Source organism: Malurus melanocephalus, unplaced genomic scaffold (genome assembly GCF_030028575.1).
Source record: "Malurus melanocephalus ecotype Western Australia unplaced genomic scaffold, MMel_1.1 scaffold_80, whole genome shotgun sequence".
NCBI classification, from domain to species: domain Eukaryota; kingdom Metazoa; phylum Chordata; class Aves; order Passeriformes; family Maluridae; genus Malurus; species Malurus melanocephalus.
Window position 1 is genome coordinate 1,723,881 of NW_026623312.1, and position 19,022 is coordinate 1,742,902.

Consider the following 19,022-nt stretch of genomic DNA (forward strand, 5'->3'; position numbering starts at 1 on the left):
GTGAGCCATCAGCAGGAAAGAACATTTCATTGCTGATTTTACAGCTCTATAATTTTCAGGAGTTTTACTAAATTAAAAAAAAAAATAAATCCCATTTTAAAAATCACCAGGATGTTTAGTTACAGAAACAACGCATCCGAGTATTATTCTTTCATCCTGAGATACAGACAAGACTGCAGGGTTAGGGCAGCGCCAGCACWGACAGTGACAAAGAATACATCACGGGCAGCCCTGCAGAGAAGCACTTGTGGACAAAGAGCTGAATGGGAGCCAAGAGTGCACACTTGCAGTCCAAAGCTTCAGCCATGCCCTGGGCCACATCCAAAGCACTGTGAGCAGCAGGTGATGGAGATGACTCACCCCCTCTACTCTGCCCTTGTGAGACCCCCACCTTGAGAACTGCTCTCAGATCTGGGGTCCTGAGCACAAGAAAGAGATGGAGCTGTTGGAACAAGTGCAGACGAAAGCTGGAGCACCTCTCCTATGACAACAGGCTGAGAGGAGTTGTTCAGCCTGGATAAGGGAATAATGATCATCTCCAAGAAGATCGCACTGAAGCCGTTTACCACCTCAAGGAAACTCATAAAAAAGATGGAGAGTGACTCCTTACAGAGGCAGATAATGAGATAAGGTCAAACAGCCTTAGCCTAAAACAAGAGAGTTACAGCACCTGAGCAGAGACTTGCTCTGCCAGGAAAAAAGCTCTGTCAGGGGCTGTGAGAGAGGAGACAGCCCCAGTACTGACACTGACCACCCAAAACCACCTTAATCCTCTCTGCTCCACTGCAGGGTGACAGCAGCAGTCCTTGAGTGTGCAGAGGCAACAGGCCTGACTACTAGTAACTCACTGGAGTGACCAGTTGKGGAAGAGGCTGTCTGACAGCAAAATGCCCCAGAGGCTGCACCACTTATCAGCACTYGGCTGTGTGCAAGGCCCAGCACCCAAGTGTAAGGGCTTATCCAGCATTACAGGCATCAGATCATTTTACRATTACCTCAAGCCCCTTTTCAGAAGGCAAGGTCAATACCAACACCATCAGGCATATTAAACTCCTGTCTTTGTTTAAGACCAAAAATTGGGACAATTCTTTACTGAAGTGCAGGAGCTCCTGCATGTCCTAAGGGAAAAAACAGTTTGAGCRTCAGGATTAACACCATCCAGTGGAGGATGCAGCAGATCACGACCATTTCCTTCTGGGGCAATGTCTGCTGATCCCAAGGCAGCCTCACTACCAGAGGCTGCTGTATCCCGTGCATGTAAATGCTGAACTTGACTTAGCTGTGGAAATAAAGTTGCYTGGTTTCACAGTAATTCCTATTTTCAGTCTCAGTCAATCTCCCATGCAAGGCAAGCACTTCCACATCTGGCACCTGCAAAATAAGTCTGCATGTCTAAGAATGGCTCGGCCCTTCTGGCAAACTTTGTCTTGAAGAAGCTAGGGAAGTGGTAATTCTGCAAAACCTAAATTCTTCAGATGAAACTTTACAGATCTCACTTCATGATGGATCTTCTCTGCAAGGCAGCTTGAATGATCAGCATTGTTTTCATAAAAGGTGAAGGCACTCTGAACTCTCAGACAATAGAGGCGAGATAAACCACATGAACTGGAGCAAGTTACTCAAAGTACAAAATCCGTGTTAAAAATGAATACTAACGTTATCCCTGATGTGAGAATGCATCCCTGACTTACTTTCACAAGCTGCCTTAACTCTGAATTTCACTTAGTGGTTTAAAAAATAAAACATAAAAAAACCCACTTATCCTCTATTTCAGCTTACTTAACATCACCTAGTATGTTAAATACTTCTGCCTCCTTTTGTATCACCTTCCTTCCCATTTCACCTTCTCCCTGGAAGCTGACCATACTGAAATTCTCATCATTACACCCTCTTTAATTGCTCTCATGACTCTTCTCTGCAACCTTGCATTGGGTTAAAGTGACAAGATTTGTAAAAGGGGGACAGAGAAGGCATGGCTGCCCTATCCCTCAGGCTGGGTTGGATGGGACTTTGAGCATCCTGCTGTAGTGGAAGGTGCTGAAAGGGGTTGGAACTGTGCCACCTTGCATGTCCTTTCCAACCCAAACCATCCTGTGACTTTAAACCCTTCCCCTGCCCTCCCTCAGAGGCCACCATGCCCTGAACACGGTCACCTGTGCCATCAGCCCTGGGGCACTGCAGGCACCACATCAGTGGCTGCACTGGAGGTGATGAGCCCTCGCTCTGCGCATTCACATCAGTGATGACAATGACTCTTGAGGTGACACAGTGCTGGCAGTGACGAAGCTGCTGTGTCTCTGTGCTGCTGGCCCTGAGCATGCCTGTGCTCAGCACACAGGATTATTTCCTCACACCCACTGAAACAGAGGTATGGGCACCTGCAAGCAGACTTCAGTAATCTTCAACTCAAGGGGAAGAATACCAYTGTTATGATCAGACTCATCTTCTTAACCAACCCCAGCAGACACTATGCACTAGCACTAGTAGATTTCAAGCCTTCCAAACTTTTGCAATCATTGTTCTGATTCTTCTTTTCTCTTTCGTCATCTTTTTGTAGTTTTTGAATTCCTTCTAGGTCATGATAAGAATACAAGCTTTGCAAAGTAAAGTTGTGTACCAGAGTAAACGACAACCACCCGATAGTGCCTTGTAAATAATAAACAGCAGTGGAAGCAAGAGAATGCTGACAATCAAGTACAATTGTAGAATGGGAATCACAAATAGATAGACGAAGAAAAAGCCTTCCTCTCAGAAACAACTATTTAATTATCATTTCACAGAGCTATTGCCCCATGGGCCAAAAAGAATGTCAGGCTAAATCTCAAAGTAAAAAAAGCCACAAATACCTCATACACATCCAAACTAATCCACACAGGCAAAGACTACTGTTTGTCCCTTTAATAAACAGGTACTGTTTGTTTGCTTTTTTATATGGCCTACAAACACTGCATATAATTGCATACAATTGAAAAAAAGGAAGTCACACAAAGTGTTAGCAAAGAAGGTACTTAAATTACATGAAGTCTCATCAGAGCAAAAAAAAMCCCCTCCTTTTAATTATTAAGAGCATGTAAACATTTAAAAACAAGTTGCAAAGAAGCCAATGTTCATTTCTGTTTAAGAAAAGAGTAATTACTGTACATAAAATTAATGTCTCAATTACTTAACTCATGTAGCAGTTCCCAGAGCTTTTGCTGTTAATCTTCTATCTACAACTGTGAAGAAATTTCTTCAACACAGCCGAGGAAATTATCAATAGTGACTCAGTCACATTTACTAAATCTGTGTAAGGGCTAGACTTTTCATTTTAAACAGTGTAATGAAAAGCTAAGCATCAAGCATATAGAAGACCAACCCAAGCCCCCACACATGGATTGTTATGAGTTACTGCAACTTAAAAATTAAAAAAATATTACACAACTGAACTTCTTGTCCAAACAAGTCTCCAAACACGTGAAGTGAAGTCCTTTCACTTCAGTCACCCTAGTGAGTATCTTGATCCTCTGACACCAGCACCAAAGTACAATGGCAAGGCTACACAATTCAGTCAAACAAATGTCAAACTTACCATAGAAGTCACTGATCTGGCATCTTCTTCATAATTCACTACAGGTGGTGGCTCTTTCCCATCATTCTCTTGAACCTTTTGTTCCAGTAGTTCTTTCTGGGCTGCAAATTTTGCCTCGGAGCATCTTAATTGCTGGACTGTTTGCTTAAGTTCTTCAAGTGCTTGCTTTTGGCTCAGCAAGAGTACAATACTGCAGAGAAAAGTAACAGCTTAGAAATACACTAYTCAAAATAGTTCATTTGCATCATAAATGCTGGAGGGCAAAAAACATGACAATTCCTTAACACAATAATTTATTCATAGGTGAAGCAATTCTAGAAAATTTTCAAAGCAACAAGACACTCACAAAGTAAGCAAACACTCATTATCTTCTCTCTATCAGGAAAACACCCACTCTCTTCTCTCTATCACAAAAATCATGCCCAATGAATACTGATGAAACTCCTGTTTTTATCCACATTTGATTGAATTTATAAACAGTGGTGTTCCCCTTTACAGAATAAATAAATTTTAGATAATGATTTCCAGTGATGAGAAATCCACTGTAACCAGTGTAGTTTTGCCAGTAATAATTTYGAATATGAAACCCACTTCATGTCCTGTATAAATTCATATGGCATCAGAGATATTTGTATGTTCCTCTGCTCTGTAAGTATTTCTGCATCGTGGTACAACTGTCTCCTTAAAAAGCTAAATAAATTGATCTTTATGAGGAGCTATAAGCAACTTTTTGTCTTCTGCTTATTTTCGTAGTTCTTCTCTGAATACCCTTCATACCTCTGAATACTCAAAACAGTCATGATGAAATCACTACTSAAGGACAAGCACTCAGAGCATCTGCAGATACCCAGATGACCCATTATCCCAAAGAACTGCCAAACCCAAAGACTGTCAGAAGCTGCCTAAAAGACAGATTCATCCACAATATAATACAGACACCCTGAAAACCACTCAACCAGAGCCCAGTGACATGTAGTCTGTAGGACACACAGCGTTTTCACAGTCTACAAGAACAGATGAAAGAGGTAAATGGATCAGAACTACAAAGAATGAGCACAATATGAAGAAAMATTCTGAGTACTGTGCTGCTCTATATCTTCAGGACAATCCTTAGAAGAYAAACCCTCCTGCAAGCCCTACACTTGAAGAAAAAAAGAAAGGCAAAAGTTGTTCATATAGGGATTGATCCTCCACAAACTGATGTTCAGCCAACTGAGTATTCAAATGAGTTTCAAAGTGACAGGGGAACCAACTGTCATAAAATCCTCATTGACAGGAAAAGATAAAGATCATTTCTATACTGATGAGTGTTATGCCAAGTCACTAACAAACAAAACTCCACACAATCAGCACAATAATCATTCCTTCAAAAAGTGTAAGTGTGAGGCATGCAGATACAATTACCAAATCTGAAACAGAGATTTGGCATGAGTCTGCACAGATTTAAAAGCATCACAGAGGCAAATGAACAATTATCCTGACATCCTCAAAATAGTGTGTTTTCATCCCGTTTATGAGAGGAAAAAGACATCACCCTGAGAAAATAACAGGATTCCACTACCAGCAAGGCTTTGGTGAATAGAAGGTGGGTAGAGTGACATCCCCAAACACAGAATGGTTTATGCTATCACAACACAGAAATAACAAGGCACACTCTGCAAGTGAAAAGTCAGTCACAAGCTACTCTTTTCCTGAACTGTGGCAAAATGGATTACCCAATTCAGTTTCCCAAATCCAACTCTGAATGCCTGCCACTCCAGTCATGCATGAGGAAATAGAATCTATAAAATTATTTGCCCGTGGCTTGCATGAGTGCAAACTTTAAAGTCCTTCTTGCTAGCAACAGCTATTAGCAACTTCACAGAGAGAGACCTTGTGTGAAGGATCCCTGCAGATCAGGGGAWGCACCAAAAAGGTGAGCTGAATCAAAACCCAAATATTCAATATGCTATCATACTGGGTGGGCAGGCTATGTTTGACATCCACACATATAAATAAAATRCAATTAAAATAATTTCTGTGTTGAAGGTAGTATCATCACTTGAAGATGGAAAGGGGTATTAGTGCCAGGGTAATATCAAGACATGGCCATAAGATATGACCTTATGCAGTCATAATTAAACCCAATGCAGCTGTTGGGTAAGATCTTCCTGGGACACTAAGCACATGTTGAAACACTCTGATAACCCTGCACAGCAGCCAGAAGGTGAAAATGGGGTTTACTGGACATAGGCATGATCAATGACAAATGAGAACAAGGATGATTTTGGGGAAGCCTTCACCCTACATTAGACACCTAAGACAGATACCCTGCCTTTTAGTAAGACAAACAGGTACTGGTGCAATTTCAACTAAATCATCTCCTCAACACCACAAGTATCTGCTAAAGAATCAGTCAGCGAAGTGTCCACACAATAAGAAATACAGCGATGGTCTGAATTATTTTCAGAAAGTGATAACTGGTTAACAAAACAGTACTAGGGGGGAAAAAACAATACGCCATCAGACTCAGCTATTTCAAACACAGTTTATCCTCTACAGCAAGGCAGACAGCTCAAGAATCAAAAATTGGATAACACACCGTGAGTGCATGTGAACCTCACCAAAGAAAGAGCAGGAAATATCTAATCAAAACTCTGATATCATATACATAAATGAAATTTTGGATATGAATTAAATACTATACAATGTATCATGCGACAAGATTCCTTCAACAAAGAGCTTCAAGACTTCTTCAATGAATGAAGGATTACATTCCAATTCACTACTGGTACTGTAAACTAGTAGTTTTACTAACTTGGTAATAAATAAGACTGATTACAACAAAAATCAGAAGAATATCACTACAGACAAAAGGTTTCATCTGTTGTATTCATTTCAGTTTAGAAGAGCATGTGATTTTTTTTCTAACTAAAGGTAGAAGAAAAACCTAAAAATGCTGCCTAAGAATGATTCTTTATAATAATGTTTTAATAATGTTTTATTTATGGTGCACTAAAACACTCATTAATCCCTCACCTTTGGTACTTACTATGCAGTACTACAGGGTATGAGATTTACATCTTTACATGCAAAGAAAAATGAACTTAACCTGCTAAGTTCSAAGCACATTACTGCATAAGAAAGTCTTCTTGCACATGACTCTGAAAGCCTTTCACAGAATTACACCTACACAAAGAAACCTGTCCAACAGAGAGGCAACTGAACTAACTTCTCCAATCAAGTCAAAGTTACATTACTTAGGGAAGGTCTAGCTCTTGACCCATGCCGAAACTATGACAATTATATTACACTCATGGAGCTGCTCAAYGCTTCAGTGAGTTAGGGTCTGCAAAAGGATTATTTTAGAGATGAGAAAATTACTGTTGTTCCTCATAGTAATTTGATACACACAAAAGCAGAACGAAATTAGTGGAGGTTTTCTTATTTAAGTCTTAAGAATTGCATTACAGACAATTTTTCTCCTCAAATTATTGTATTTTGAAATTTAAGTTCAACTTACTCAGATTTCTTTCCACATGTCTTAGAGGATTCTTCTATTTTTTTCTCTAGTTCCAACACAAGTTCCTCTTTGCTCAAAAGGGTTTGCTGTGTCTGCATCAGTTCTTCTATTACCGTTTTTAACCTGTAAAAAAGATTTTAGAAACCCAAGTCAGGAATGCATAAACTGTATGTATTTGGGAATGTTCTATAATTTTTTTTCTGAAGCTGTAAATAAGCATTATTTTTTAGATTATCTTAGGCAGTGCTTGGTGATAATTTGGTTTTTTTCTGTATACGTGTGGATATACCTTACATTGTTAACCTGCATTATTAGATTCCATCCTAGCCAGATTCCATACTAACACCTCTATACATACACAGTAAAACAACAATCTGCTGCCTGCAGGTTCTCCTATCAAGAAAATATGTTTTCCAGAATATGTAATGAGTTCTGCAAATTAATGCCTTCCCAATACATTAAAGCTACTTTATGAGATGCTTTAAGAAAGACAAAAGACTTCCAGCTCCTAAAGTACACAGAAACAGAAGTTGGGCTGTATTTACTTCTAAAAAGAGCAAAAGTACAAATGCTAACTTTCTTTGATAAGAGTGATTATATCTTTCTTCACAATTATCCTTTTTACGTTACAATCTCTGGTAACAGCTTATTCACAGGAAAGATAAAACTGTACAAAAACACTCAATACTAACAGAGAAGGAGTTAATATACTTTAAAAACATTACTGACACTTTGTAATTATGCTGGTAAATAGTCCAACAATAAAAAAAAATGAATGTACAGAAACATTTGCATTCTGAATAATGCACATAAATGTCTTACTTATAAATGACTTCTAAAATGCATATCAATATGTTGATTTCAATTAATTGTTAACTCAGAACAATCTCTTAAAAATAAATAAGCAATCTTATTTCCTTGTTGGCATTTATCTACCCATCTTTAACTATCTTACTTTGTTTCCCCTCTATTTTTAAGCTGAAGGGAAGAGTGGAACACAGGCAAAACACATTAAGTAATTACCACAGCACAGATGCATGGACCAAAGCCATTCCAGACTAGGGAGTGGCACATCCAACTCTCTAAACACCTAGGRGGCACAGTCCACATGCCCATATACACCAAAGTGAATTATTTGATTGTAAACACTGAATCATTCATCTCCTCACAATATATTTTACACATTGTTGATTACATATGGTCTGTACTCAATCGTGCATTTTATTCTGGGAGAGTTAAATTAGTGAAATAAAGCCATAGAGTGAACAACTGAAACTCATTTCCCARAAGACCAAGCTTCTACATGTGTTTATTTTGAGATAAGATAAATACCCAAAATATTTCCCTCAAAGTAACATCTTCACAGCTCCCCTCTTCATACTCATTTTTATTAGTTTCAGGCTATCAAAATCTATATACTGAACTGCTCTGTGTTTTTGTATACTGGGTCACTAACTTAATACCAACTAACTTTTTATTTTAATACCTTGCTTAGAAAATAATTAATGATTTTGTAACAGATTTTTGAGAAGTTTTCTAAACAAATTTTTAATCAACATTGTATTTGCTTAACAACTGATTTACAGGAAGCAGATGTTTTATCAAATGATCAAGGATCAGTAGTCATGAAATTAAAACCAGTTTAATAAGACTGTTCATCACTGGAAGAAATGAGYCTATACATGCAGATACAACATTATTTCACCACACTCTAATAAAATACATAAACTAGATTTAATAATTTATACTGCAGAATCAGATTGAAACACATAAATGATGTAGCTCTTCCTGAAACTTCTGAGATACTTAAGGACATTTTTATTTATCTTAGGGGGGGAAAAAATACTACCATATACACACTAAACTCACTTGCCTCCTTGTACTCAACRTCTATTCTTTGTTTAAACAATAACTTTCATTCAGACTGGCTACAACTGACAACTCGGCATCGGTCTTGGATCATCTTGGCAGTGGTTTGCCAAAGGAATTCTCTTGTATTGTATYTCCTTTTGGACACAATCAGTTTACAAAAGGGTTTCTATTACTAACCAGTTTATCACTATAAACCTTACAAGCTTTAACAACCACACAATAACTCTACCTGGAAAGCTTCCTTTCATATTTCTTTAGTTAGTAGCTCCATTCTGCCACAATTATCAATTAGCACCTGATCTTTAAAATCTTCTATTTCAGAAGATTTTTAAATCTAAATTGGATATTAATGTGTTCTCTGATCAACCATTAGCTCATTGTGGTTGCCTCCTGTCAGTTTTTAATGCACATATCTTCAAAGCCTAAACTTTTATTCTGTGAAACTTTTCAGAATTTCTCTGCATTATTCAGCAACAGCCATGAGTATTTATCAGGAGACACCACAACTCATTCCTTAGAATGGTTAGTTAGTCAACATTGATTTTTAACTRCCTCTCTTTCTCAAAACTTTATTCATAAATATAAATTTACCCTAGAAAGTAGAAGCCAGTTTTCTCATCACGCTCCCTTAAAATATTCTTCATTAAACCTTCAAACAGCAATGTAAGTAAAGCTGTCATTTTTCCTTTGCATACTCAATGAAACAGCTGATTCAAGCAAATATTATTGATTACAAATCAGTATGTCTTTGAATGTTTAAAATGTTCATGCATTAATTCCATCATCTGCACTTATTTTATCTGGTAGATAGTGAAGGTAATTCTCCTCTACAGAAACATAATTATGTAGCATTTTAAAGATTCAAGGCTATGATTTCAATACCAAAGATCAATAGTCAAATTTCTATTGTTTCATCACATACAGAGCTGATTCTTTGAAAGTCATCAACTATGGATAAATGATATATAGTACACTTTTCTTGTTTGCAAATTTCTAGTCGTACACAGTTGATGCAAATACTTGTGGGTTTTTTTTTTTTTTTGGCTGCAGTGGCTTTAAGGCAAGACTGTAACAAGACACCTAAAAAACAGTTAAAAAGGTTTATGAATATAGACAGTTACAGAGAATTGCAACAAAAAACAAAGGGTTCACACCTGCATTAAAAACCAAAATGACAAATGGGAATAAGAATAAACAGTTCTTACAGTCCCAGGAGAGAGTGGCACTTCMTAAATAATATGCACTGCCTAATATGTTCATAATGATCCAAATAAAAGGACAATTTGAAAAGTGACAAACAATGCTCATTACATAATATTACTTGTGGTAGTAGGAAGAGTCTGAACATGAAAAATGCAGGATTTTTCTAGACCTTATGACACTGGATATCTGGGCTCTCATTTAAATACATATGGAAACATGCAAATATGCAGTGGGAAAAAGAAATAATCCACAGCTTTTCTGATGTAGAGAATGAAGAATGGTTCTAAAATGACCATAACCACTCAGAAATGAGATCTTGCAGATACAGTAGGTGATTCCCTGAAAACACTGACTTGATGAGCTTCTGGGGTCAGAAAATCAAATTGAATGGCTCTCTAGGACTTGTTAAAAACAAAGCACAGTAAGAATACAGAAAACCTCAGAAGGCCTCCTGCTAAACTACCTATCTGGATTACCTGTGAAATCCTAGTCACTCATCTCAACATTAATACAGCAACCTTAGAAACATTCAAATAAATACGAATGGATAAAGGATGAGTAAGTTTTGTGAAAGGACAGACTAAAGCAAAAGATGGCTCCGAAAAAGAGATTACAGAGTATACATTGAAAAGAAATTTACATTATCTTAGGTAGAAAGGAATAAATTACTCCTATTCTCTTCCAAAACAAAAGCTTAAGGGTAATAAAATGAAACAAAGTAGCAACAGGTTCACAAAATAGAAAGTTAATTTCTGTAACTCCTCAACTAAAAATGCCATGGGCAACAGATACTTTTACACAGTGAAATTGACTGGAGACATTCATGGAAGAAAAGTACTTCTGAGGACATTATAAATTACCTACAAAGCCACTAAAAAGACAGATAGTACTATTGTCTCCAAATATTTGAGAGATGAAAATTATAGGAGGCAGAGGAAATAGCATTATGTGATCATCCTAGTTTCGTTCTCCTCTCCAGACTTTTCCCTGTTGTCTAATGCAGGAACGAAGAAAGCTGAGTGTCAGTCTTTGGTCTGGCCTAATATGGTTTAATTGTTTTTCTCAGAGTAATAAACCTATATCAGAAGGTGAACACCTTAAAGACAGCAACACTTAAAAGAGCTATGTGATTTCTGTGCCAGAAACACTATAAAATTTCTCACTCAAATTCACAAAATTATTTCATGTGGATGAATAGAAGATTTGCAACAGAACAGAATGAAAATTGTACTGAAATATGAAAAACATATATTTGCAGGCAAATATACAGACATACATTCATAGCACAAATATACATTTAATCAGAAACATTTATCAGAAAAGCAACATTTCATATTTTAGATATGCTGATGTCTTATTTCTAAACATTTCAATACAAAAGGCAAGCAAAACAAGAATTTATCTTTTTGAGCTTTTGAGTTTCTGTCATGTTGAGAAAACAAAGGGACTAGAGCAACCAGCAGAATGCACTGCAATATGTTTGCATTTGAAATACCTCAGCCTGATTTTGATTTTCAGAGAAACCTACAAGAAATAGGGACAGCAATTTGATTAAACAAATCAAACAAAAAAATGTAAAAAAAAAATTTAGAACTCCCGTAATATATCACTGATGTCTTATTTGCATCAGTTATAATTTCCAATGTTTTCCAATGAAAACATTTCAAGTAAGTCAAACATGAACTGAAATATAGTAGACACAGCAAAAATATCATCAACCAATGAAATTATGAATTTCTCATTTTTAAGGCATGATTAATAGTTGCAATCTCACAAGTGTGACCACACAGGGCCATTTTATGTCAAAAACTGAGGCTGATAATAAATGAACATAATAATCTCAGCAGTCGATTCATTCTCCCTAACAAATTATTAAAGGTGAAGTTGGTAAAAGTAATGAAAATATTTAACTAAGCAATATATTAACAAAACACATAGAGAGGTAGTTCATCACCCTGAATAGCTGAAAGCTCTGTGAAATGCAATACAATAGCTACATCTACTTTACTAAGTCAATGTATTCTAAAGGTTACAATAATGAATAAGGATCTCCTTTGGAAAACGAAAGCAAACACTTAAAATACAAGGGAAATAAATATATTAATGAAAATTTTCTACACGGTGGTTTAAATCACTGACTACATAATTCTACTCAATGGTTTCATCAAAATTTTTCATTTTTTTTTCTACAGCAGTGAATGTAGAAGCACTTTGGGGAAAATGAACCAGTATGTTCCCAAGGAGGATTCACAGCAGATTTGGGGCAGTTTATACATCAACTGGCATGGAGAGGAACATAAATTAAAAATGATGACAAGTTTTTTGTGAGACTGAGAAGAGGATTTTGTGCAAAAAAGAGCAGAACCAGCATGGGAGAGAGTCTGTAGATTGAAAATATCACATTTAGAAAACAGACCTTAAAAATGGGGACACAGCTATGCAAGGAACTGAGTGAGCATATATTTAACATAGAACAACACTTCCAGAGGTTGGAAGATTTGTAAAGACAGACTTACATGACTTGCAAACTTTCTGCTGTTAAATTATTCCACATGATCTCATTAGCTTGCAGGTTTTCATTTTCTTCTAATAAAGATGTATCAAACTCTATTTCTTGTTCAACAACTTCTGATGACCTAATTTAATAAATAATCGTTGTGATTTCAAAATTTATACTGTATCTTTGAGTAGACCACAGAGCAAATCATTAGGTTTTGAAACACTTTATTGACTAGCACATAGTTTAAATTACTTATGAAATAAAAGGATAGATATCAACTGGACAATTACTCTTWTTCATTTGAACAAAGAACATTGTTCTAAAATCTCATAAGGTAATAAAATGCATTACAATTCTTTGAATCAAGTTCACAGCACAATCAAAGTTTGCAAGGACTACCAATGTGAATGTGCTCCCTCTTACCCTTTCAAAAACTGCATGTGACAACCATCAATTCACACATAATAAAAACAAGAAAAAGATAATGCAAGAAGTCTTAGGACTACTTCTACATACACTAATGCAATAAATGGGAAATACACTTCACTCTTTAAGAAAAACTTTGTTGCATTATCTACATGCTCTGAAGTCTCAATCAGCAATATCTGCAGTGTACAGAGGTACCTAGAGTTGACTTTAAACCAGAACAAGCTYAGCCCAGAATGCAAACTGCATCCAAATGAACAGTAAATTAGCTCACTTTGAGTCTAGACTGTAATATATAATCTGCTACAGTACCACAGTTATGGCTCTTCTCATGTAACTGGAAATTTGTTTACTACAGCCAGCCAAAGTGACAGTTCAGTTTGCTTTCTGTACACGCAAGTGGAATAATTTTCAAATCAGGACAAAGTTTTACAAGTAATGATGTAAAAGGAATCAAAGAGAAGCAAATTCCTCTGAACACTTCAAGCAAGTTGCAGCTTAATGCAGAGTTTCCTCAAGAAGACACATGAGATGAAAATGTTTACCTGTGAGTATCTATGAAGTCGTTGTACTCAGAGTTAGGGTCTATCTGTTCCACTGAGATCTGGATCTCTTTATGGACATTCACAATCTCTTCTGTTACAAGACTGGTGATCTCGCTATATTCATCCAAGATTCCTTTTCTAGAGAGGAAAAAAAATTCTAGCGTATAACATGACAGTGAAGGCATAGGTGGCACAGAAGTTGCTTTCATTTTGCTGTTTCTACAAACTTGTTGCAACTGGCTAAAATGGGAAAAGTAAGACAATACACAATTTGAAGAAATAATGCATCACCTGAGGCCTTTTCTCTACAGCCCCAGGCTGGATACCAATCTCTTAACACCACACTCCTTCTGTTGGTTTCAGTAAACCTACATACAGCCTACAAACTAAAAACTGGAGAGATTAAAAGCAAAGGGAATGTACAGAGTTCATTGATGACATTCTTCTTCACACAGGAGTTGCTGCGCACATTACAACCTACACTGAAGATTTTCACTTTTCATGGCAAAATATACTGTGGCCTAAGAGTCACAGAAAGATGTGCATTTCTTTTAAAAACTGTATTTCTGTATTGTTTTAACTTCTTCTGATGTATTTATTTACATTACGATTTGCCATTCAGATAAAAATAGGCATATATCACAGGTAAGCATATATTTTAAAGGGGAAAGAAATCATCCAGTAAGTTGCTGTGAGGAAATACAAGCTACCCAACCTTGTCTTTGCCTGTTTCCAAGAGTGGAAAAAAACAAGTGAAGAGTGAATGGCAGAGGAAGAGGTCATTTTGTGACACTTAACAGCATCCAATGACACAAACTCAGAACACCCTTCTCTACTCTTTAATTTTTAGTTTTCCTTCATAATTTACCTTCATAATTATTTCCTACTTCATTTTTATATCTGATTTGCTAGCCTGCCAGGATCTGAAGCATGGTGGCCTCTCAAAAAACACTTGATGATTTTTGGCTAGCCCAGAGCAACATGCAGAGAAAAAAGTCTAAATACATTTATCTTGGGTAAGGTCTCAACTTATGTTTACTCTGTAAAAAAAAAAAAAAAAAGGGTGATAGGATTTTTTCAATACTTTTGCCCTGAGCAGAAAACAGACAGCAGAAGGCATTAAATTTTGCCCTGTCTGAGAATATAATGTGTGAAAAGATTCCAGAAAATAATTCATGGAGTATGATGAAAATATAGCTAAACATCAACTACAGCAATGCCATGACTAAGAGAAAAAGAATGTGTCAATTACTATGATAAAAAAAAAGAAAAAAAATAGCAATATTAATCTATACTTTTTCAAATTAAAAACTAATTCACCTGCAAAATTAGGGTTACTGAGGAAGTCTTGGTTTCATACAGACTATCACACCAAACTCTACACCTGAAATCAGCATCTCTTTATGTACACCAAAGTTATTATAAAAGAATAATTTTCCAATACATTCAGAACTCACAAAAACATCAATATAGTGACAAAAGTAGTTTTTACAGGTCTTTACTCCAGGCAGAGCAGAGATGAGTGGTTTCAATAAGCTCTTGTTCCATCATGAATTTCTTCCGTTAATTGCCATACTTCATGATCCTAAAAAAACTGCCTTAATTAGAGCACCCACATTTAACTGCAGCCTTTTGCTATGATCTTACATACAAAATTAAAAGGACTGTACAGCAACAACTACAAAGGTTAATTTAAATACTAGCACCTGAATAAAAAAATTAATATGATATTGCATAGGGAAGCTAATGATAACCGCACCACAAAAAGTGTGGAATGCTCAACTCTCCCTCACTTCCTGTGCACCAAAATCAAGAYTAACACTGACACCAGAATAGATAAGAAAATGAGTTAAGGAAGTGTTTCAAATCTAAATGAGTAATACTTACAAAAAAAAAAAAGGCAACCACCCTTTTTTTTAGGCTAAGACAAAGAGGCAGCACGGTGATTACAAACCAGAAAGGAGAAATAAAAGTTCTCTCTATCTGTTATTAGAAATCATCACATTGCACATACTCTGTAATGATCTTTTAGGTAAGAGATACTTGTATTTTTAAGGGAGGATTCCTTACAGAGATCAAATTTACATAATCTTGTTAATTCTCCCACACATATAATCAACCAGGCACCTGACTTGACCCTCCTCCACAATCACTTTTAAGACAGTTGGGCAGTTAAAACCAAATTTGTTGCTGGCAGAGTTTCATAACACTACCAGACTATCAGAGAGGCAACAAAATTGCCACAGTCTATCAGCTGATGGACAAATCATGAGCTCAGATAACAATACTTTAGTCAATCTGTAAGAATTTATAAGAAGATGATGTCTTGTTGGTAGGCTTAAACAAGCACTCAGAACTACTGTCTTCATTATTTGGATAGACTTTTTTCAGCTGCTATCCCCTGAAATGTAATTAATTAATCACAGTGTCTTATTGTCAACCATTCATATAAATTATTTAGAATATTACACACAGAAAATGGTACAAGTTAGAAATACTTCTTACAAAGCTTTAATCATTTCTTCTTGCATCTTCTGTAGTGAATCAAGTAACAGAGGAAGTGTAGTATCATAATAYTGGTGCTGATGTAACTGCGCTCCTTTCAGTGCCAACACATACTGGTTATGCAACATATGAAGTTTCATAGTGGCTTTTTCACATCGATCTTTGGCTTTCTCTGTCTCCTTCCCTAAGAGAAAACAAAACATAAATGCACTTAATGATTTAAAAGCTTAAGGGCCTGTAGAAGACATACACCTGGCAGATGAATGGCAAGTTTGCTCATTTTTCTATGGTAATTTTTAAGATACTTCTCTGAGCAAAGCAGAATCCATTTTCAGATAATTCAGATTTCTAATTACTATGTAAGAAAAAGGTTATTTTCTTTGAGCAGAAACATGAGAATTCATTATCTAAAAGTATATGAAAGCCAAAAGTATAAAAATAATACAACTATGAAAAAGAAAGAAATCTTGTATTTGCAAATAAATATTTTTAATGCAAAAAGAGATGTCCTACTACATCAGATTCATTAAATATTATTATTTTTTTGTGTTCAAACGTTCTTACTGCTACACATAATCCTAATAAAGCAATGATGCAATCTACTTATGAGAACTTGAACTCTCACATTATTATTCCTGTCCAAAATGGGTAGCTTCTCTCCTACAACTTCACATTTCCCTACCAAGCTGACATCTCAATCATGGGTTTGACTCTACAGCCTCGGCTTGGCACCACTGAGATTTAAGTGCTCAAGTTCAGGCTTGACAGAACCAGGTGAGGGTTGAACTGCAGAGGTACAAGGTACTTAGGGAGGTCACCTGCTCCATTCTTTGCCACAGTAACTGCACAGCTGTGTGGGGTATGCTACCAACACAGTTTCCACCACAAACCCAAAATACAGCCACATTAACAGCTACTGTGAAGAAAATAAACTCTATTTCAGCTGTAACCAGAACGCACATATAAGCTTTTAATTACATCCTTGCTGTCTTCTCGATATTCATCAAGTATCTTATTACGTTTTCAGGAACGAAAACCATTTCAATTAATCCCGTATCTGCAAATATCAAGTGCAGAGTCATAACTAACTGCACGGATAAACATATGCTAACTAAAGCAATCTCATTCAGACCACTGCATTTCTTATAAACTTAAAATAATTTATGCAGTAAAAAACATRTCTATACCCATCACAAAGCAGTTGAGAGAAAAGAAAGTGTAAGCATTCATAGCTAAGTGAACAGCTGCTTGAAAGCAGACCTTGAAGAGCTGTGTCATATAAGGAATACACAAGGGACTATGAACTCAAATAAAACAAAACACAGACACACATTAAAGACACATTAAAAAAAAAASTTGAGGGAAAACCAGTAACAAATCCTCTTTCATATACACTGGAGTCAGCAAGCTTGTCAGAAAAAGTAAACGACACAAAAAAGGAGCTGGTACAAGAAAAAGAATTTTTTCTCCTTCTGTGATCACTACCTCAGACCTTCAGAGATTTCCAGGATCAAACATTACTATGTGAAAGAGTCAACGAATGTCTTTCTTCTGAGAAAGTGTCAGAAGGAGAGGTTAGAGAATAAACGAAGTAAGAACAAATTATAAGGACTGGATGGTGTCTAGCTTTGAAACTTCAAAGGTACTTGAGAAAGTTTTAGCTGAAGTATTCTGATTAGTTTTTACAGGAGGAGGTAAGCACTCAATGAAGAGCCCCAGCTGGACTCTGATAGGTGAGGTGATGAAGATGCCACCTGAAAGTGGCAAATAGGGAAACCAAATGTGAAGAACTGGAAAAGAAGCCTTTAAAGGCACTGATTAAAACTAACAATAGTAAATTATAGAACGGATATTTAGAGGGATGCAATGGGTAAAAAACTATTCAGATTTAGTAATCTGCTCTAAACTTAGCGAATGTACACAGAAATGAGATCAGAAAGATCGATGGAAATGTTAATTCAGTGCTCAGAAACTGCTGGACACAATGTTATTTAGCAAAGGAATAGACAGTTGTTATGCCACAGATTAAATCCACTTAAAAGTAAGCAATTCGTTGACCTCAAGGAGGATATATTTGACATGCAAAAGGTTTAGAGAAGGGCATTACCAATCAGAAAGGTAGGAAATGAGGAATACAAAAAGAATATCTACAATGAAGAGTCCTGAAGCACTAGGAGTCCGAGTAGGATCACATAAAAAGGACACAGTTAACAGACCTCTTTCAATGTAAAAACTGTACAACATTATATGGAAATAGTAAAAATAAACTTTCTTCAACCAGCATGCAGCTAACCTATGTATTCCTTTAATAAAAGTTATCCTACACATGAAAAGCTTATGTGGTTTAACAGTGAATGGACAAGGGTATTAAAAAAAAAAATCCTGAAGAGCTACTAAAAACTAGGACAGCACTTCTGACTCAGGAAGTCTCTAGATAAAAAATTACCATGAAGCTGGAGCACACTTCTATCAGTCTGTACTCTTGCATGGCTCTCTAGACACTTGCCACTGTCAGCTACATTTCAAACACGTATTAATAAAAGTCACTTTAAATGGGTATTATGTCTTTCCTTTAAATGAAAACAATCCAACTGCTGACCTAATTTTGTACATGGAAGGTACAGATTTCTTACACTACAATTATCTGAGTTACTTTGTACAACAAAGACAAAACACATCTCAAGAGCTGTCACAAGAGAAGAATTTTTCATATAAATATGAATGAAACAACCCACTTAAAAAAATTCTGTAGAACAGTTTTGGAGAGATAACATTCACAAGTCTATCTTAAACTTTAGCCAGATACAGTACATTTTCTCTTTGGCAAACCTTTTAAACTCATGTTTCATGAGGAGACTAATATTTTTTACGTCCCCAAAACAAAACAAAACAAAAAAAAAA

At 36.2% G+C, this 19,022-nt stretch overlaps 1 protein-coding gene across 2 annotated transcripts in view; it reads right to left on the bottom strand.

The window, feature by feature from the left end:
• The window catches only part of FER (FER tyrosine kinase), a 136,478-nt gene that overhangs the window by 95,282 nt on the left and 22,174 nt on the right, over positions 1 to 19,022 (bottom strand). Inside the window, exons 5-9 of one of the 2 annotated variants that reach the window (XM_057367528.1) lie at positions 16,122 to 16,305; positions 13,617 to 13,754; positions 12,662 to 12,781; positions 7,071 to 7,193; positions 3,569 to 3,758 (exon numbers count right to left, since the gene is read on the bottom strand). In XM_057367528.1, coding sequence (XP_057223511.1) covers positions 3,569 to 3,758; positions 7,071 to 7,193; positions 12,662 to 12,781; positions 13,617 to 13,754; positions 16,122 to 16,305 — 755 coding nt within the window. The remainder of the gene's footprint in view (positions 1 to 3,568; positions 3,759 to 7,070; positions 7,194 to 12,661; positions 12,782 to 13,616; positions 13,755 to 16,121; positions 16,306 to 19,022) is intronic. The other variant, XM_057367529.1, reaches the window with a different exon arrangement.